The sequence below is a fragment of the Blennius ocellaris genome, assembly GCF_963422515.1.
Source record: "Blennius ocellaris genome assembly, chromosome: 7".
Lineage (NCBI taxonomy): Eukaryota > Metazoa > Chordata > Actinopteri > Blenniiformes > Blenniidae > Blennius > Blennius ocellaris.
Window position 1 is genome coordinate 13,760,267 of NC_137656.1, and position 23,177 is coordinate 13,783,443.

The window sequence follows — 23,177 nt, forward strand, 5'->3', positions numbered from 1 at the left end:
CTGCAGTCTAATACTAAAACCAACTTAGAAAATTCACGACAGATATATGGCTCTCAGAAATAAAATAACCTGATAGGGAAAGTTTGGGGCTGGTATGTGAAGCAATCATGACAAATTGTTCTGTATATAAATGCAAAAAAACATACTTGAAAGGGTGCTTTATAAATCCAACATGAAAGACAAAAACAGCAGGAAATGCTGTAAGAACCATTAAATCGTCCTGCCAAAGAGGAAGAAAGGCAATAGAGGAGGCACTGGTCTGCACACATCAATTTATTTGCTATTTGAGGGTGTTAATTAAGGAGAAGTGGTGCAAGGCCTTTTCATGGGTGAATGCTTATTATACCACCACAGTAGGAAGTGGTGCGGTGAGGTAATTAGCTGGTTAAATGGTGGGTAGCTGTCTTGTGGGGATTTGGCTTTATTGTGCGGTGTTGTCACATGGGAAATTGTGGTGACATGCAACCTGCTACTGCTGTTTTTGAGTTGAAGACATAATGCTATGTTGAGGCAGCAATAAATAATGTATTTAACAAACACTCTTTACTTTCAGTCACACTGACGCTTTCTGTACCAAGAGATAAACGCATGCCTTCGATCATCTCCAGTGTGGAAATATTTTAACGAATGTGCTTCCCAAAGTTTCAAATGTTTAACGTTTCTGCAAGTTGTTGTGTGATTTGTCGCTTTGCTTGCTTTTGCTTTAGTGCCACTGGATAAAATACAGTTTGCACTTGTGGCTGCTGCAGCTTTAGTTCAGGTGCTCCAAGGAATCTTAATTTGAAAGGCTTGAATAATTGCAAAGTGATACCATACAAGGTATATTTGCAGCTGGTTAATGGTGGTGACATGTACACATGTATATCATAACTTTTTTATGACATATTTAACTCTATACATTTATATCTACAGTTCATGGAGAAATACACCCATTTCCCTACAGATATAGTGATCATGACTCACTTAAATCCACATACACACAAACATTTAATTAAGTCTGAAAAAGAGATAGAACAGAAGAAGCAAATCACATTTAATCCTGCCCCTTCTAATATGTGTGCATTGTTTCTGTATAATCATACAATTCAGATTTTAAAAAGGTAAAAAAAGATTTATTTCCTTTTATTATTATTCATTCACCCCAAAAGTTTAAGAAAAAACCTTGTTTGGATAAAACATTCTCCTGACCCCCGAAAGAGCAGCTGTTTTTTGACACCCTTGGGAATGTTTGTTCAAACTTTTTAAAACAGCCTCCTAAATAATCCCAAATGTGAAAATGTGAAATCGGGATTGTTATTGAAGATTAAAAAAAAACAAAACTTGATTTTATAAATCAACTAAACATGACTGTGCAGCAGCTGTGAAACTATTTCAGTAACATGCTTATTGTTGTGTTAATGGCCACAAGTATGTATTTGATGGTGTGTGAAGCTTTTGTCATCCTTAATGAGGAACTCCTGAAAGCCTTTTGTGAAAAGAAAAGATTGTATTGATTTTAGAAAATGTGTGCAAATATAATTTATTTTTGTCCCGAAATGTAATTGGCAAAATAAGTATAATTTAAACACATTATTTCAGGAGACAGACATACAAAACCAACAGAGACATACAAGCAGAGGCATGTGTCTTACATAAAGCCCTCACAAAAGCAACCCCACCGCAGAGATTCAGTGCGTTTTGGGATCTTGCCCATTCTTTCATGATTGGCGACAAGCAATGCTGCTTCACCAAAACCTCATGGCATTTCAAAGTAAAGCCGGGTTAAACAAAGCATGCAACAATTAAGTTAATTTGTCTGGGTTTTTTCTTCTGTGTTATCTACGCTTGTGCCCATAAAATTATGGAGAAACTTTGTGGGAAGTACTCCAACATACACACAAATGTGGCAAAACATTTAGCTGGTACACACCCTACAAGAGCAGCCATGATTCTAGATTTTATTCCAAACAGTGCCAAGTCCACCTTTTATTTTGACTTGGTGACAATAGATGCATTAATACTACTAAACCTTGTTTTACATGTGGTTCCAAGAGTAACAATTTTTTTTAACATCATTGTTGTTGAGTAATCTCCCATGTTGACCAATGGGAACATCAAGCATAAGTGAAAGAAATACTAAAAAGAATAGACATTCTGCATTTCTTTGTATTTTCCTCTTCAAGGCTGTTCTTCACACAAGACACCCATGGCACTTCCAGATGACCTGGTTGTAACGGATAATGTTTGTCCTGATCAAAATGGTTTTGTGATTTTATCAGTTCAGGAACAACAAGTTTAATTGTCTCTCTGTACTGATCCGAAAGTGACGACCACTATGACCTAATATGATATTCAAGCTTGACAGTGTTACCTGGAGCCCGTGCCCCAAGAAAATGACCAGGTGAAGCTAACCAAGAATCAACCCATTGTTCTATTAGTTTTCATGTAATGGTGAAAAAAACTATGACTTTACCATCATGGGAATCTACAAACTATTGTTTAGTGTATTCACCCTCACAGGCCCAAATCCCACAGTGTATACGAAAGAAGAATTTCTGATTGTAGAATGGCATAATCTGTTCCACTCATCTTATCAGATACAAATACTTTGCAGCCTTAACTTAGCTTTAGCCACTTTCAGTTATGTGACTTCCTATGTTTACCTCGCTGCTCTGCATGTCTCTGTCTGCCTGTACAATATTGTGTTATGGCAGAACTCAGTAGCTTACGGTTTGGATCGATGCTGCTTCTTCTGAGAGCGTAGCAGGGCTCTAATGTGATATTCTGAGTGGACAGCTTTTCTTCAAATGCACCTCTTAATCACATCACACATAAATCACAACTCTGGGTGTCCTTTTTGTTCATGCGGGTGTGCGTGCGTTTGTGTGCAACTCACAGCCATTAGCATGCATATCAGAATAATGTGTTTTCTTGCATGAAGACACATCTGGCCCGCAATCAAAAGACGGGGCTTAACTGGGTTATAGAGGGCGCCATGCTGTTAATCATTCTGTAGAAAAGAAACCTTGCATCATAACCATGATGTGATGCCAAATTTTCTTAAAATCAGCTGGCAAAGAGTCGGCAGTTACTTAGCAACAGAGAGCGAGGTTGTTGACTCTATTCCAACTGTGGGTGAAAAGGACTTGATTCTGTGCAAGCTCTTTTCTTGGGAATTTATTGTACACTAAAATGGTGGAAAGAATCAGCAATTTGGTTAACTTATAGTTGACTTTGTGTGAGATAAACATTGTGAAATATTCAAGCAACGGAAACAAACCCTCGATGTAGAATGAAATACATTAATAAAACAATATTTTTCTTCAAAATGAAATTGCCTGAATGAAGATAAGATATCCCCAAGAGCAGGACTGTATTTTTATGGTTAACACACAATTGAATTTATTTTAAACTTTAGAAAAACTCACTCTTTGATACTGTTGGGGTGCCCTGCAGCTGCAGCGATGCAATTGTTCCCAAAGAGCCAATGTTTAATGTTTACATTAAACAGGCAGAAGTCAATAGGGTTAATTTATTGTATTTAAACAGTGCCAATAAAACTGTGACAGGTTTGAAGTGATGATAACACTCATTGTAGGAAGAACTGCTGAGAACTGAAGAACTGTAGGAAGGTTAAGTATTGTTTTATATATCAGGTAGAGCTCAGAGCAACAACAATAACTTCTCAGATAACTGGTGTCACTGCCTTTGCACTGTGTAATTAAAGGCAAGAAACACACTTTGCAAGACAGATATCATATGTTATCATTACCGTGTAAAATGCAATGTACGTTATGGTTGATGCTCATTACCAGAGTTCATTTGAGATGTGTCAAATAAATCCACGCATTTATCCTGGTAGCAGTAGAAAACAAAAACACCTTTATGCACTGTATTATTATTATTATTATTATTATTATTATTATTATTATTATTATTATTATTATTATTATTATATTTCTCCTAGTATAAACAGATCATGAAAAAAACCTCTTTAGTTTAGCATTTCTAACCCAAACCCCAAACACATATATTAGTGAGGAGCTTATAGAGGGTTGATACATAAGGTAATGGTATTACTAAATTGAGCTATAAAGTAACCGATCATATCTAACTCATAAAGTTACAGGGACCGACAGGACAGACCACATAAAATGAACTCATTAAATAAAAAATTATCCATGATTAAAGTTTCAAGACTGAAGTCTACTTGGCATGATGACACAGCATGAGGCACCTCTCCTATATATATATATATATATATATATATATATATATATATATATATATATATATATATATATATATATATATATATATATATATATATATATATATATATATATATATATATATATATATTTATTTATTTATATATAAAAGGTTGTAGTGTTTCTTTACTTAAAGTGCTTTCCTCTGTTTTTTTCTCCATTCAACAGTCGTGCAGCATATTAAGAGGCACAACATCGTGCTGAAGAGAGAGTTGGGAGAAGGAGCCTTTGGAAAAGTCTTCTTGGCTGAGTGTTACAACCTCTCCCCTGACCAGGAGAAGATCCTAGTTGCTGTTAAGGTAAGCTGAAAGGAAATGATTTGCAAGTTTTAGAGAAAAAAAAATGTCAAAAGCTGAAAAATGTCCAAATCACTCTGAGCACTCTTGATTAAAATCATAAAATAACACAGGTGCCTGGTCTCTTTCGATAAAATGTTTTCTACGGCAAAGAAACTCCTTAACACTCATAATTTCACCAAATGTGTCAATCTTCACTTTATTTTCTGTGATTTTATTCTCTGAAATACGCAATTACTGTTCGACTTGAGAGGAAAACATCTGTAACTACTCCTATAAACTCACAAACTTTACTTTCCCTCGGTTTTATGAAAAAGCCCAGACTTTGAAGGTCAGATTGTCTTTGGAAAATAAAATAAATATAACATCCTGTTTGCATTAAAAAAGAATATAACCTATTTCATTTCCAGAGGGGTCCAGTTTCACATTGAGATATTTTTGAAAACCCCTGGACCTGCACAACAACTGACAGCAAAAAAATTAAGCCCTTTATGTTGTTATTGAAGGTGAAGTTATTGCCTTCTCAACAATATTTAGCAGTGAGACCTGATACCTGAAATAAATTCAAAATATTGAACTGTTTATAGCAGATAATCTTGTGTTTCTGAAATGGATACGTGACATTTTGAAATACGAGCCTTCAGATATTGTACCCATGTTCACTTATATTTCCTCCGTTATTGTTAGAAAGCTATTTCTTCAAAGGTTTAAAAAAAGAAAAGAAAAAAGACGAAGGTGAAATTGCACTGAAAACCGCTGACTTCCGGGGTCAAATTGAAGGTTTTCCCAGGGAGCATGCTCCCGTCACATCTATCTGTGCATCAGTTTCCCATCCAGGCTGCTCTTTGGGCTGGTCTGCAGTGAAACATTATCCCAATGGTGAAGAACTTCTCATTAACAATACATGACCTGTGAAAGACCATCTTCTCCCCCTGTCCTCTGCAACCCTCCTCTTCCTCTCCTCTCACCTGCAGTACTCTCTCTCTCTCTCTCTCTCTCTCTCTCTCTCTCTCTCTCTCTCTCTCTCTCTCTCTCTCTCTCTCTCCTCAAATCCTCCACCTTATTTCCTCCACCTCCTGCTCCTCCAGCTTAGCTCTAAACCGCCTGCAGAAGTACGCTGCCAGCTTAGTTTTAGCTCAGTCTGAGCTCCATGGAAAAATATGCACCTGAAAATCCTGGAAAGCAGAGTTCTCAATCGGAGAGGAAGACGCAGTCTGCATGTTAACGGCAGGAGAACGTTATATAATCAGCACTTACACATACAAATTGTATTTCTTAAACTGCGGGATGTGGCAGCATGAAGGTATGATGCAGGTCGATCAGTTAATCACGTCATTGATTTAACTCCCCCAATCCATCAGATTTTTTTTTTTTTCAATTAGCTAATGTAAGACTTGCTTACAGCACATTACACTCATCCCGCTGCCTACTTGTTGCTGCGTCAACAAAATGAGGGCGTGATGGAGGCTGAGGGAAACAGATTTTTTTCAGATAAACGATCACACTACCTCCACTCGCTCCTATTTAAAAGGATTGTGCAGCAAAATCCCACAAAAAGGCAATAAGGCTCACTTCAGTGTAAGACGTAGATGACAACCTGCTCACGGCATGATACATGGACAGATGAAGCTTATTCATTCTTCTGGTACCGCAGACACATGCACCACGTTGCATAAATGCAGAAAGCTCACGTTCAGATTTCTCAGATTTCTCAGAACTTCAACAACAACCTACTTCATTGCGTCACAGCGCAGGAAACAGAGCAGTGTCAGCCGTCCTATTTGTTATACAGATGAAGTGACACTTGGCGTGCCGGAGAGTGAGTCCAAGACCCTGTCAAGGAAACAAAAGGTCCCGATCCGACTCCAGGGCATCCAGGCTCACTTTATTTCCAGTAATTTCTGTTACTCATTTCAGATTGAAGTTTACCATCCAAAACCAAAGTAATCCGTATGACTTCGACACCACTTGCAGAGAAACTTTTTTTCCCCCCCCCCTTTTTTGAATATTTGTGTAGGCACCTGGCCCTCTCTGATGCAAACCATGTCAACCAAGGACACACAATAATTTATTGAAGTAATATAAATGCCATTTTACACCACATGGAGGGAAGTAATGTAATATACCAGTTCTGTGAAAGATACGCTGGAAGTCTTTTGATTATATAATCTTCTCGAGCGCTGATTTGCATTTTCTTTGCTGTCTCTGTGAGAGTTCAGTTCAAATTTGGGCAAAAGTTTGAGGGAGCCTGATTAATAATGTACATGAAGCAGCTCTAAAGAGTTTGTTCGTGTTCCTTCTCATTTTGCCATCACACAACATGGTTTGCAAATAACTGTGATTTGTGTCTGGAAGTGTACATAAATATTGAGTTAAAATGCTCAGTACTGTAGTTACATTGCAGTCTGTCATGCATGCTACATTACAGGAACATGCCTTTGATTGTACAGGCCACCACATTACAATGAGCTGCAGTCTCTAATAGAGCTTAATGGCCCCAATGTTCCAGTCGACAATCAATCAGCCATCCATCCATACAGAAGCAAGTTTTACTGTATCTGTATATTAAACAGAGGCACCATCGATCACCAGCTCGCTTTTACAAATGCACATTCACGCAAAAATATGCACGTGCACACATGCATACAAACACACTCACACTGCTGCAAGTCATCAATCATGAATGCCGAGCACTTCCAATAATGTTGCCTTCGCACATGTAAATGAGTCACTACATTCTCAAGCAAGAGGTTGTTGATTGCTTTTTATTTGTCCAAGGACTGCACTGTGCTTGGATTCGATGACTAACAGTGGAATATTATAGCTTTTGGCTAGGGAATTAATGCAACTTTGAGTTCAGCTCGTCACAGCGCGATGGTTCCCGCATAGACGTTTCTGGCTCACAGGAAAGTGTCTGTTGCAACTTTCCCGATTTCAACCTCAACATGTGATGATTAATATTCGTTGCAATGGTCATTTGATACAGTGAACAGTTAGCTGATTGAGCCCAGATGTTTGGAGAAATAAAAAAAATAAAACCTTTTTCTTTCCCCTTTAAGCAAAATTTGTATTCCAGGTCTCCTTTGTGCCAGGAGCATGCAGTGTAACATTAAATATTCATCAATGAAACGAAGGATGGCCACAAAGTGTAATAGAGCACAATAAGCACTGTGATGCAATTTTTAAATTGTCACCCCCTAGAAAAGTGTTATGGGCCGACAATAAAGGATTTCCTAGGTCTTTACAGCCAAATTTCATATCAATTTACAGCAACAGCTGTGCTGTTCGATTGTGCCAACGTTTAATTCTTCTCCAATATCAAACTTCGTGTTTACAAAATGAACCACTAACAATCAGTTTTGTTTTGTTTTTATTTTGGTTAGTTGGTCTGTAGCAAGATTACAGAAAAAGGTATATCATGAAGCCAGATGGAGACATTTGAACCACTAATTGTATGCATTTGACGTCATATAATGTCATGTAACGACATGTAACGTCAGTTACAATGAATAGTGATGAGACATGAAGTTATTGAGCTTTTATAACTCCTCATTCACATTCAATACAGACATTTTCACATTCTGTTGCATAAAACCGCATAAAAGATAGATGGGTGAAAGGACTATGTGATAACCTGTTGAATATCTCACTAATTGTGCTGAAGAACCAGATGTTGAAGAAAACAATGTAATTAAGCAAATGTGCCCAACTTAATAATAGTCTTGACAGTGAAAAATGAAGAAGTACAATGCACACCTTTAACAAAGAGGAATAATTAATGTAACCAATGAAAGCAATATGAAAAAATACCCAATACATCCACAACCTCTCTGCTGGTTGCAGTTGCAGATTTGCATTTTACAGAAGGGGGGGGGGGGGGGGGAATTGGCCTCTGTGGAAGTCTGCTAACTCCTTGCTGTAAATGGCTTTCCAATATTTATATGTGCAGTGTTACAAAATACATGGAAAAAACACCCAATAAAAAAATTGTTTCCCACAATCTGGCAACCCAAAAGCTGTTCTTTTTAGTGTTTTCCACTGACCCATATGGTACCATTAATCATTTTAACCATTAATAGGTCCATCAATCACTAACTTTGTCACATGATCTGAAACAGAAACATCATCTTAAAATGCTCTCAGTCCCCAAATGTAAGAATCCATCAGAGGAAAGTTGGTTCAGTCAGCCAACTAACATTTCCCATACATGTTTGATATCGTGTTCCAAGTTGAGAATGGAGCATAGCCTTCCATACAGTATCTGTACTGTACTAACCTACTGCCTCATTTTATGTATCACATTACATCTAATGTATATGACCAAGGCTCATTGTTTCTGATACATAATTGGGTGAATATGGGTGGGTGGAGCTGGTTTTGGTCTCATTTTCTGGCAACTCAGCATTCTGAACGAAAGGTCACAGGTCGTTTTTCTTCTTCTGGAGCTTTCTCACTGACCTGTCCTTGTCCTTTAGACCTGTACTTGTAATAAGATACTCTGTCGGTTGTTACTACACAGACAGACAGACTGCCCGACAGACAGAAACACATACACAAGGTGAAAACTCACATATATCCATATCTTACACTGTAGGAAGACAATCAATTATTCATGTAGGACAAGAGGAGCGTTCTATATTTTTCTGCTTTGGATGTGAAATGAATACAGACCCTCATATCACTTTTATTTCCTGTAACCTACTCGTTTCCTTTCTCTCTCTCTTTACCTCCTTCACATAATCCCCCCCCCCCCGTTTCTGTCACAAATGCTTGTATTACACAATCTCCCTGACAGATTTCCTGATTCATGCAAGGGAGACAAAGATTAGTTTTGAAAGGAACAAGCAAATATAATGAATGTAAACAGTGCTTTGCTTTGTAAAGGCTGGCATTAATATAAAAACTTTCCAGCTCTGCAATTGTATCAGTCTTTCTTATCTGCTCGTAATTTTGTCTGCCGAGTTGCTATAACTTATTTTTATGAGGCTTTTTTTTTTTCATAGTGGACAACAGCCAGATAAATTGGAGGCGACTGGATCCACTGTGAAAATGACTAATTGGCAATGGTGTATGTGGCTCAATGTTTGAGTTTTTCTTTTTTCACTTTTATGTGCACCTAGACCCTAAAGGAGGCCAGTGAAAATGCCAGGAAGGATTTCCATCGTGAGGCAGAGCTGCTGACCAATCTCCAGCATGAACACATCGTCACTTTCTATGGAGTGTGCGTGGAGAGCGACCCTCTCATCATGGTGTTCGAGTACATGAAACATGGAGACCTCAATAAGTTCCTCAGGTGTGGCTCTCTTCATTTATTCCTATAGTGTTAACAAAATCCCAGTGGTTGTTTCTTAAATTAATAACATTTCAAGAAAATGCTTGGATTAAAATGACCCTCTAATGCCGGATCCTCCACCCCTTCCCTCACAGGGCTCATGGTCCAGATGCAGTTCTGATGGCGGAGGGTCAGACCACTCGACCTGTGGAGCTGACCCAGTCTCAGATGCTGCACATTGCCCAGCAGATAGCATCTGGCATGGTCTACCTGGCTTCACAGCACTTTGTGCACCGTGACTTGGCCACCAGGTATGTGTTTATTACTGAAAGCTGTGTAATTCTCCATCTTCTTCTATATCGCTTTAACTTGTTCAGGGTCATGGGGGCAGGGTTCATCCTGGACAGGTCAGTAGTCCATCACAAGGCAAACACATGAGCCCATTGTAAATTATAAATATATGAAAAAAAGACAAGATATCCCATTTGAAGAAAAAAAAAAATAATGCACTGTATTGTATGCATTTTTCATTCAATAGCCTCAATTGGCAGCAGCTCGTTTACATAAAGATATTTTAGACAGGCACAGAAACTCTCTTCAACAGTAAAGATGATTAAAATGTGTGGTAAAATTGTAAGGTGACTAGAAAAAATGTCAATTTAAGCTGTATTGTGCAACAAATAGTCATATGATCCATGGCCATATTCTCTGATTCAAAACTCACTTGACAGAGGAAAACTGAAAAACTGCCCATTTGTTTCCCAAAAGCTACATACCAGTACATTTATGGGTCTGTCCCCCCCAACTGTCTGTAACTGTCATCGAATCAAGGATTTTTTTGTTTTGTATTTACATGTTGTCTTTGTTCTTTTGTTAAAGATACATGACTGTGAGATGTATGGATCATTGAATCCTGTTCAAATTTACATTCCCACCCCAACTTTTTTAAACCTTTGTGTTGAGTGTTGTTAAACATCTATAAACAAAATAGGTTATGTTTCTCAGTTCCCTTAAAATTCTTGTTGGTGGTTGGTACACAGCAGGTGTATTTATTCATGTGAGCATAATTTGGAAATGAAAAACCAAATTAGTTGTGAAAGTGGATGAATGTGCATAGTTTGAAGAATAAAGCGACCATGAAAAGAATTAATGCAGTCAAGCACAAAATCCTGCCTGCAGTAAAGATAGTCCGAAAATCTGTAGCAGAAAAGAGTCTGTTTAAGGAACTCATTCATTACTACAATAGTGTAGAAATCATTAAAAAAAAAAAATATTTTTTTCACTTTGTTGTTTCTGTTGAATAGTAATAAAGTTTTCATTTTGGTCTCATCTTGGTTTGTTAATAAAAAAAATGCTAATCCTTTGTTTAACAGAGGAAGTTTTACAATTAATATTTAGGATAAACATTTGAAAATGTGTATTCTTGCTGGGTTTTGTTTGGTAACATGTGTTTGTTTCTTGCTCATATAGGAACTGCCTGGTCGGTGAGAACCTGCTGGTAAAGATCGGAGACTTTGGCATGTCCAGAGATGTGTACAGCACTGACTACTACAGGGTAGGTGTATGTGTCGATATTTTTTCTGGCCCTTCTTCCAGCCTCCCTCCTCCCTGCTGCATGGATCTCTCTCTGCTACTCCCTGCATGGGCATGATTGACGGACTCCGACGGAGTCACAGTAAGATGCTTGCTGAGCACAGTGCAGGGAAATTAAACATACATGTGGAGCGCACTGTGATCCCGTGCCGTAAATATTTGAATGACCTCATGGTGAGAGAAAATGATTAGCATGGCTTGTTGAATCGGTTTATGTCATACCATGTGCTGACAGAACAGAAGTGCTGCTCATTTGGATAATTACTGCAGTTTGTGCTGCTGACAACCAATACACAAACAGCCTTTTTAATTATATAATGTATTCACTGTTCTTTTATTAAACAGGTGCTCATTTTGAATTATGAACGTCTATTAACATCTGGTATACAGCTGCATGACGAGCAAAGGCAAATTATTTCATTAGAAATTTTTGCACAAATTCAAAATGAAACTCCCACAAAAACTAGTTTGATCTTTTTTTTTTTTTTTTTACTAAAGACTTACGACATAATAACAAGATGAATGAACAAACTATATAATTTGGACTTACACAAAGAGGTAACGATATGTCATAAAAAAGTTTCATTAACAGTTAATTTTACAGATTGCATGAAGATTATATGAAGCCCCGATTATATTTCTTTAAACATTACAATATCAAACAACTGTGACTTTCTAAAAAAAAAAAAAAATCACCTGGACTTCTTTGAGAAGAAAGCATTGAATACATTATTTGATTGTGATTTATTCATTTCGAACGAACAATTAAAATTAGGTGAAACAATGGGAAAGAAAAAAAGGAATAAATTAAAATAGGACTTAATATAATTCAAAATAAAATGAGCGATAGTGGAAACTCATATGGTCCAAGAGTAAGATGCCTAAAAATTTGAAATAAACTCACTGTAAAAATGACCACAAATTGCACACAAAGTGTTCTACTTGTCTATGGTCCCTTTATTTGAAATGCATCAGGACATCTTAGTCCAGCACTTAAATAAAGATTACTGGTCAGCATGAGACAAAAGGATTGTGCTGTATCCCCACTGATTCTCCTGATGGCTGAGGACTGGGACACTCCACATCCAACTCTATCTTGAGTTTGTGTTTAATGACAGTGGAAGTAATTAAAATTGTAATCCACCGCTCAGCAAATAATGTTTCACTTTATAGATGACTGGCTGCATGCTGTATATTGCTAAATCGTGCTAATGCTACTGAGGCTAAAATAAACAGTGGAACATGATAATGCATTGATTGAGTTGTTCAATCAGGAATTCATTAGGTAGTGATAAAGGGGCGGGGCCTCAGTAACAGACGCTGGCTCCTTTAAAATGTCCTTGTTCTGTCACACAGCGTGACTTCAAGGACCCTGACCAGGTGTTTGGTTACTGGGCTGCTTTCCCACAAACTATTTGACGTTACATGAACTCCGGTGCATCAACAACATTTAGCATTTTTACTTTGAGTGGCACTGACTCTCAGGAGTTCAGTAGAAGTTCTTTTGTTTGCTTGTTTGTTTGTTTTTCCACTATTGTCAATGTGCCACTTTGCCAAACGGCCAAAATCTATTAAATGTTATTGGTGGATGGATAGTGACTGCCTTTTACGTTTGTCCTTTCTGATATATTATGTGTGATATATTTACACTGACAGAGGATGAGGGAGAGAAATGAAAAGAATAAAACATCAGGTGAAATTTTGAAATAAAGAACTTGATTATTTGTCAGACATTGAAGGAAAGAGCTGGACTGATGAATTAGATGTTAGATGCAGGATCATACGTTTTGTCAGAACAGGATTTTTTGGGGTTTGATTGGTTGGTTGGTTGGTTGGTTGGTTGGTTGGTTGGTTGGTTGCGAGATCAATCATTTAGATAGCTCGTGAAATGTGTTAATTTGAATTCACAATATTGCAGTGTATTTAAACAATTCTGGTTCCAATGAGATGAATGGAATTTGATAGATAAAACTGCATATTTCTACTATGGACACAGTGAATATACATTATTATTTTACTTGTCGTTTCCTTTATATTTCTCTACAATGACAAAAAAAACAGAATTATGAGACAGTGTCACGACGCTCGAAACAATGAGACCCTCAATTTTATTCACACGGAGTATTCACTTTTCATCACTGGGAATACATTTGTAATAATTACTTCTACATGGCATCAAATTTACGATGTGGAAAAGATTAAAGTCTCTCGTCTGTTGCTTTCTTTTGTACTCTGTCTCTGTGTGACGACACACAACCGCTCATCCTCCTCTTCCTCCTCCTTCTCCTGCTTCTTTTCACCCCTCCTCAATAAAGCTAAGTGCTGAGGCTGTAGTCATGACAACGGGCGAAGGCAGCAGTGGCGGTGAGCCTTCGGAGTTGAATCCAACGTTTCTCAGGAAGAAAAGTAATCAGAGAACTTCTGTTTAGTATTCTGAGGCGGTGGTGGAGGCAGTGGGGGCAGGAGAGGAATGGGAGTGTGGGAGATGGAGGCAGGAGGGTGGCAAAGAGATGAAAGGAGAAAGCGAGGGAGATGGAAAAGAGAGAGAGATGTGGGGAGCAGCAGGAAGAGGGAGCAAGGGGGAGCAAAAGGAGTGGGAGGCCAGCGAGGGAGAAAACAAGACAAATACACAAAAGGAGAAAGGGCGAGAAAAGTGAGAGAGGTCTGGAGTCGAGGCAGCCTGTGGAGACGCCAATGCACGAGATAGTCAGTGAGAAGCGAAAAATACCGAAGCCACAGCTTTAGTTAAGCACAAAGCCATGTATCAGACAAAGAGCAGGAAACAGCCAGAAATGACAAAAGGAAAAGGAAAAAAAAACCCAGAGTGGTAGACAGACAGCAGAGAAACAGCAAACAAGTGCAGAGCTACAGGATAGTGGGAGGTAAAAGACAGCAATTCTGTCATGTTTCAGCATCCGGAAGAGACAGATGTATGGGTGCTTTTGTTTGTGCATGTGCGTGCGTGCGTGCGTGCGCGCGGGTGTGTGTGTATGGGTAGGTGGAGAGTGTAGGGATCCAGTCATGCTTTTGCGTCAGACGAGGAGCAAAGATGAGTCATAGAGGAATTGGATTCCCTCCCTCTGTGGTATATATATATATATATTGTGTGTGTGTGTGTGTGTGTGTGTGTGTGTGTGTGTGTGTGTGTGCGTGTGTGCGCACAGAAATAGAAGCAGAGGCGTAATACTGAGGGGCTGTGATGACGCCATTGAATCCCCTGTTACACAATGAACCTGACAGGCACTTCTCACGACAGACACGATGTCTTGAAGCAAACCTGGAGCCTCTCCGACTATACCCCCCTCTCCTTTTTTTTGGATGCATGTGTGTGTTTGGGGTGTGTGTGTGGGAGGGGCTCGGCTCGAGTTGAAGAGGGACAAGGTGAATACACTCTGTCAATATGCCACAGCGCAGCGCTTTCTTTTCTCCAAAAAGTGATTTTATGCCCAAATGTATAGGGTGAAAGAGAATGAAAGTGTGAGTCTGACCATTTTTATGCTGCTGACACAGGCTGTAATAATAAAACACTGACAGCAAGGCATGGCTAAACCATCTCCACAGAGCAACTAGGCCTGTTTTATCTTTTACAACCCACCTCTGGGTCTCGACCAACACAGACAAACAGCAGCCTAATGGATCACCTGGAACAGTTAAATGTGAACGAGTACATAAATAAAACGCTGCTGTCTCTGATGACCACACTCACATCTACACAAAGGTGATACTGCTGGCATGTGCTACAATCTACAGTGTTGTATTCGTCTTATATAACAAAGCCTTGTTTAACCAGCTGACCTGTGTGCCACATATAATAGTCTATTGTTTGTAAAAACAATATATATTTTTGGGAATATCTAAGTTTCAGTAGATAACATAACAACTAACATAACAACAATAAGATAGCAGTCCAGTCCAGGGCCTTTTTGTGTTCCTGTTTGTTCACATTTTCACCTACTTACATACTGAGGATTTTCCCTATTCATAAATGCGACAAGAACAACTGCTGAATTCTTGGTTTGCTTTTTTCTTTATTTCCTAAAGGCACTGGCAATACGCAGAGATGATTATGTACAGGGTTAGAGTTATTGTTGTTATTGTATCTTCACATCAATGGATCAATCTATATTTCCTTATTCATCCAACAAATACAGCACAACGTGCTTTATGTTGTTCTAAAAGATGCATGTGCTTTTCTCTGATTCAGTGGAGACTGACAACATGCAATTCAACTTACTCTTGACCCCCTGAAATTACACTTTGCCACATGAATGTTGTACATGGTTTTTTGTTGCAACCCGTGGCCTTGTGAGCGACACGCGCCCCGTCAACGGTCTACCTGTTCTTGGCCCACAAAGCTGGAATTTGGTACTTGCCCACTTGACCTTTACCTGAACAAAGCAGGTAGATGGATGGTGGATGAATGGATTGGATGTTACACAATCTGTGTTTGTGTTACGTTCTTCTCAGCCCACAGCTTTCATGCCTGATTTGAGATGCGTTACCAGCAGCAGAGAAATCTCAATGTACTACTGCATGCATGTGGCATATAAAGTAATTCCTCCTTTACTTTCTTCATTCTTCCAAAGTGTTTTCCACTTCTGTGTCACTTTCTATAATTCCCTAAATTGCTCTAAACATTTAAGTGGAGAAAACAACTTGACTATAGTTTAAAAATGTTGGTACTCTTTACGAGTATCAGTCAGAGTGTGGGCAGGTAGGTAATTATGTGACAAATAAAACATCTAATCTAATTGAATCTAAACTAGGCATGCAGGTAGACTGATAATGCACAGACAGAGGTTGAAGAGTGCTGAAAACTAAAATACTCAATTTACAAAAACCACTCACAATTTGGGTTTCGTTTAAAATGTTGGATGTTTGTTGCTTTGGCAACAGCAGGGGTTCCATTCAGTTGACTTGTGAAATATCTATGCAGAAAAATACACTTCTCAAAGAAATTATGTATAAATCAAATTGTGACAATTTGTTCAGTCAACAGTGAAGTAGTTTTATTTGCATTTAAAAAAAAACCCATCGACTACCAAAAATCAAATGAAGGGTATGAACATGAACTAAAATTGTGGCCATACTGTGTACTGACTGGGAGTGTAGTTTGTACATGGTATGAAATTACATAAAATACCACAAATGCTATTTAATTACAGTAACATAAGTAGTTGTGATGCATTAATTTACACAGATGTGTCATCCAAGTATTTGCTTATGTTTTAATTTCTTATGCAGCAATAATGACTACTTTCTGCATGTAAAAACAGTCTAAAAAAAGAAATAAATAAGATTAAAGCTGCAAGCAGCTGTGATCGGTGCCTCATACTCTGGCCTCTTCGGGGTCGGCGTGATCATGGCCTCTGGCCCAATCATATCCTTGAGCCCATATAAATATTGATCATCTTATTTTATTGCTTATTTTGCGTCAGGTGAGCCTTAACACTACAGTACACATGAACACAGAAAACTGTTGCTATGGAGTAAAAGCAAGTCAAAGGTTGGAGCTCAGAGGAGTTCAAAGACATTTACTTTTTGGTGTTGAGTGGCCAGTCAGAGTGAAGAAGGGGTGGTTGTGAACAAAAAGCTGAACTACAACCTTTCACAGTCACATTTGTGGCAGTTTACTGTTTATTCCTTGATACATTGTTATTTGGAATGGGCCACCTACTAATTTGATCCATCTATATGCGTCATTTATTTTTTCACAGGGATTTCAATTTAATTTCCTTTAATGACAATGAAGTTCATTATTGCAAGCATTTGTGTTGAGTGTACTCTTAATCAAGTTTGATCAAAGTTCCTAACTGATATTTTCTTTTGATATTAACAACAATGTCACAAAAATAGTTGAACATCTACTGTACTGTGTCTGTGCTGGCTGTGTCACACACGCACACACACACACACACACACACACACACACACACACACACACACACACACACACACACACCAGCATTCTTGGAAAGAGTTTTGTGTTTCTACAGCAATACAGAGGGCGATTAAGGTTTGTTTTCTGAGTAACAAAGGGTGGGTGGAGTTAGTCACATAAGCCCCTCCTACACCATATCCCATAATGCCTTCTTTTTGCAGTTGCTGTGGCTACAACAGCCTCCATGACATCACTACAGAAAGCTCACAACCCGCCTATGCTTTTATTGTGGCCCTATTTAAAAAAAAAAAAAAGACTTTCATGGAACACTCAGACAGTGGTCTCACTGAAATTATGCATATTTATAAGAGAGAGAGAGGGAGGGGGGGCTTAGAGACAGTAAAGGGAGGTGAGAACATGTGAGGGCACACAGAAAGAGTGAGAGAGATTCAGGAACAGAAGAGGAAACAACGACTGACGATGAAACTCCTGACAACCAAGAGAAAAGAGAGAATGAGTTGATGATGGAAAGAGATGCGGCATCTTTGCTTCAGAGAGCCTCTGAAAGCGTTTGGTCCTTCGACTGCTCCACTGTAAAGACGACTCTCTTAATATTTGATGCACGACTCCTCACCAATGACAAGACGGTTTAATGTGAGGCTTTCCTCGGCTGCTCTTTCATGTGTTTTCTCCGGTGTTGCTTTACTGTACCGCCACTATTTACACAAGAATAGCTGATTTTCATTTGGACAATGGCGAGTCGGTTTTCTTGTACATGAATCCAGCAATAGCACTGCTGGGTCTGTCCTGCTCAGTGAGCATACCGTTAGCTCTACCGTTTTCCAACATCAGGTGTGTTTTTGTTACTATTTCACTAAACTTCTGTTTACTGGAAAAGAATGCCCCTGAAGTATATGCTGCTGTTTGCATCGAGGTCGTTTATCACCTCCATTGCTGTTTATTCTCATTGACAATACTTATCAATATGTTTCTATTACTGTAAGAGTTACTAACACTCAAGCGTGCAGCATTAGTCTTCATAGTGTAGAGTAAGTTAGCTTGGGCTAGAGTGACACCAAAGTACAAACCCAGTATATTCTGGAGCTCAGGAGGATGTTTAACTTAAACTTTTTGAGACAAAATCATGAAAAAGAAATAATGAGGGGTGTTTGAATATGACATTCAAACGGGCTCCTCCTTCAGCAAAGATGATGTTGTAACACTATTTAATAACTTCCCCTCGACAAACACGTCTAACTCTCCATTTTCATTCACTCCATGGACAATACAGGAATACAGTGATACGATTTCAAAGATAATCATTGATTAAACAGGCCTCATGCACAGAACCTCCTCTTTCGAATATTCCTGTTAGCATGTAATTTCACTTGCTGTTATTCTTAGTTGATCACCTGCGAAATGCACACAAATTGAAAGCACAATGTTTTTGCACAAGCCTGCATATTAGCACATTTTATGAAGGATTTTAGTGGACCAATTCCTACGTATGAAGATGAACTCGATATTCATGATTCCAAGCATGTGTATAGAACAAAACAAGTGATGCTGTTTACAGTATACAACATATTATGAAGTCCAAAGCAAATATGCATATTTATGGCTCAACTTGTCCCCTGTGTTAATTTTACAGGTAAAGCGTTGGGTTTTTTGTTTTTGTTTTCAGTAACTATGAAAGTGCTCACACTACTTTATAGATAAGTAATTACTGACTGCAATAAAACAGATGTTTCTTTTTAATGTATGTGACTTGCAACATCACTGATTCAGTCTTTGTTGTCTATTGAATTCAGTCTCTTTAAAGGGACGACCCTTCACTCCTTCTCTTGCTGTCTACATTGAATACTCGGAAACACACACGCACACACAGACAGTTAACAAACATAAAAAATCATGTGGCTCAGCAGTTCAGGAGCCATGTATTAATATTTCAGGCCATCGGGGGAAATGATCAGCCATGATGAATAAAACAAAAAGACTAATGGATATAAACAGGTTCTGATGCTCCAGTAAATAAATAATGTCAGAAAACTATCAATAGAACAGAGTAGAATAATTTACCTGGAACAGAACAACCAGCAACAGGCTCAGCTTGACTTCGCTGCTAATTCCTTGTTAATATTTGCATGCATGTGTTTTAGTTTAGTGTGATAATAACATAATGGGATAATGGAGAGGCTCTATCATTGGTGGGAGATGCTACAGTGTTGGTTGTCAGTGCTACAGTATATGCCTACTAGCCTGGTTCCCATTAGTTTATTATTTGATTAATGCTTACTGGCAAATTATAGGCAAATTGAATGCCTTATTTTTATTTTACCAGTCAGTACAGTCTCGTGTTACAAAGACTACTTAATTTTTTTTGTTGATAGTGTACTCAAAACATTTGAAATACCAGCTGGTGATAGATAGATAGATAGATAGATAGATAGATAGATAGATAGATAGATAGATAGATAGATAGATAGATAGATAGATAGATAGATAGATAGATAGATAGATAGATAGATAGATAGATAGATAGATAGATAGATAGATAGATAGATAGATAGATAGATAGATAGATAGATAGATAGATAGATAGATAGATAGATAGATAGATAAATAGATAGATAGATAGATAGATAGATAGATCAAACCCTTCTTTGAAAATAAATAAATATAAATGTATTTTACAAACTCTTTAATTGCAATAGATGTACTGTAATTGTGCTGATAATTAACACATTTACTTAACTGATATTAAAGTCTGGCATAAATAAATGTTTACATTTTATCGTGAATCTATCATCGGTGAAGGAAGGATATCTCAGCAAGCCAGACAGAGCTTAAGAAAGTGAATTTAAATTTAAAAGGGACAATCTGGCACAATCGTATTTTTCACCCGTAGCAAACTGGGATTAGCTCTGGCCTCTCATGACCTGAAGGATGGATGATGTTATGGAGGACTGGATAAGTGAGGCACAGAAAATATGTATGAGATTTGCAAATAAAACATCATACATTATACAGAGCATTATAATTAATGCATTGAGGATCATCAACAATGTAAAAAAGAAATGTATGTTTTAGTATAAACACTGTTGTAGAGGGCTGTATAAATAATTTAACCCGCAAACCATTTGTCATTGTTCAATTGTGCTGTTTGTTACCATCTCAGGCCTCATGCTACTGTTTTCTGCAGTTTATTGCAAGCATACCAATAAAGCCTATTTGGATTTAACAGAAATGGAAAGGAAAACATTTACCAACGAAGAAGCTGTAACATTACAGGTGGGGAGCGAAGGCCTGCGTATAGAGAGAACGAGCCGCAGAGATGCAGGCAGATACGTTTCCCCAGACGTGAGAGTGAACCTGATGGCTATCTATGTGACCGTGCACATTTTATTACTCCATTAAATATCCCACTGACTAACACAGAAACAGGCCAAGTGCAGGTACCAAGTCGTTAATAACGGGCATAAACCTCTGAAAATGGATGGCGCTATCTGTGCGGAGCAGTGGAGCGTAGATCGGTCCGGAGATTCATATTCAGAGGCGAGCAGAGAAGATGTGCTGTAAGAGGGTCATACAACGACACTATGTTCGGTTGCACTTGGCTCTACTCTATCACTTCAGTTCAGATAACATCAATCAAACATATGTTTTCTATCTGAAAGTCAATTGATTTGCCAGTTGCTTAGACATTAGCTACAAAGGGGAATACAATTATTTTGTTTTAAAAAAGAGCCAGTTTGACGAACGTCATTAAACTTATTCAAGCAGACAACATATGCATTTGCTGGTACTGAATGACGAATGTGCCAGGATACCTTGATTTGATCATCATGGGGATGTGAATTTATGTCCATTGTTATTTCAGTCATTTGCAGGTTATACATTGGCAAATAAACTCAGAAATCATGAAACTGTTACATGATGCTGAAACTCACACCATGTAATATATTGACTGGTTTGCTATTGGATGTTACCATGAATGTTTCATAATACTCACATCATTACAACAATTGTGGTTCCTGCGTGAGAATGTCTTGATGTTGTTGTAACTCAGCTCATTACGTAACAAAACAGGCTGGAACACTTGATCCTGAAATGCAGCTTTGTCTGTTAAACTGACGAAGTGTTATCAACATGAACGTCTGAACTATTGTCACTCTAAGTGATCAGCGCTTGGTAACAAGCTACATTTACTCTGTTATGTCTTCTTTAGTAACTTTTGAATAAAATTGACATGTGGGTGTAGTTTCTATAGAAAAATGTATTGTACTCTATTACTCTGGGTTTGAAGCCATTACTGAGCATTATGTTTAACCGGAATAAATGGAAATAATCCCTTTACTTTGCTCTTTTGGAGAGACTTCCACCTGACCTTCTCGACGTGTCACCTTCTCAGCCCACTTCTGGAGGTGACCCCAACCTCCCTTTATTTAACAAACAAGCTTGTAAACAGGATATCGTTGGTTGGAATCTAATAAACAGATCACAGTGTCTCCCACAGGAAGGTCTTTCAGGAGGGACATCAAGTATAAAATCCCTGTGCCAATTCTTACATAAGGATCACCACCAATCCTATTCAACAAGCAAATCACTATTAAGGTTGTTTGTGGCCTGGTCATCATAAACAAAGACTAGTATTTTCTTTCAAGAGAATTTCAGTTTTATGTCTATTTTCATAGGCGACTGGATGATTTTATTCGATGTGAATACATTTGAGTCCGAATACTGTTTCAATTCTTGAAACTGCAGAATTCCACACTATATATGTGAGACGAGTTTCTGACAACTTGGCATTTATTGATCCTCATCAGAGTTCCTTGACTCTATATAGATTCACATTTGCAGCAGCTTAAGCTGGCAAACATCCCACACACAAAACATTTATTTCAGATTTAGACATGTATATGATGGAAATCTCAGCTTGTCTGTGAAATGATTGAACTCAAAGTATTAAAGTGTATATTCAGAAAGCAACATTGTATTTTTTCTAAAGGTTTTTGATGAACATGGTGGTTATCAAATCTTGAGAACTGAGCTTCAACCTTTTCTGTGTCGTTGAGCGGTGTAAAACTTTTTCCTCAGTCATTCCTGTTATCTCCATTCAGTGAGATATCACTATATTTCTCTGGCTTTAATACAGTGTCCCTCATATCAAACGACGTCATCAAGCCCTGCTTGGACTGGTCCTCTCTACCATCTCACAAAACACCTTTGCTTTGGTGGTCACTAATGAGGTCTGACTTCAGAGTAAAAAATGTCTTAACTTTCTGCTCAATATTCTCAGAGGGATTTTGTGGTTGTCTGTATTTTATGTAGATTTTAAAGATAATAGTTTAGGGGAATTTTTCAGTTAAAAGACCATACAAATATTTATGTATATTTTTGTTATACGGCCTCACTAAAAAGCAGAAATTCTGTGTTGAACTTATCACAAGTGATTATCTAGATATTATGGCTATAAAATTGTCTAATAAAAAACATTCAATGAGTGAGTACATCGGCCCATTTTTGCAAGGTAACCTTAACTTTCAATACCTGGCAATTCTTTGTGGGCTTCAAATGTGTGACATCTGTTACAAATGTGTGACACATTGCTGAATGTTATCTGTGACTGGAAGGCCATACTGAGTCCTGGGGAGAACTCCGTAATGACGAGAATATGGGCATTAAGCCCTTTCTCTCTCTTTCTTTCTCTCTCTCTCTCTCTCTCTCTCTCTCTCTCTCTCTCTCTCTCTCTCTCTCTCTCTCTCTCTCTCTCTCTCTCTCTCTCTCTCTCTCTCTCTCTCTCTCTCTCTCTCTCTCTCTCTGTCTTTCTTTCTTTCTTTCTTTCTTTCTTTCTTTCTTTCTTTCTTTCTTTCTTTCTTTCTTTC

At 38.1% G+C, this 23,177-nt stretch overlaps 1 protein-coding gene across 1 annotated transcript in view; it reads left to right on the forward strand.

Annotated features, from left to right (window-relative positions):
* The window catches only part of ntrk2a (neurotrophic tyrosine kinase, receptor, type 2a), a gene marked incomplete at both ends in the record, with an annotated part of 95,839 nt that overhangs the window by 69,299 nt on the left and 3,363 nt on the right, over window positions 1–23,177 (forward strand). Inside the window, 4 exons of the mRNA XM_080499600.1 lie at window positions 4,419–4,549; window positions 9,667–9,839; window positions 9,974–10,129; window positions 11,289–11,379. Coding sequence (XP_080355726.1) covers window positions 4,419–4,549; window positions 9,667–9,839; window positions 9,974–10,129; window positions 11,289–11,379 — 551 coding nt within the window. The remainder of the gene's footprint in view (window positions 1–4,418; window positions 4,550–9,666; window positions 9,840–9,973; window positions 10,130–11,288; window positions 11,380–23,177) is intronic.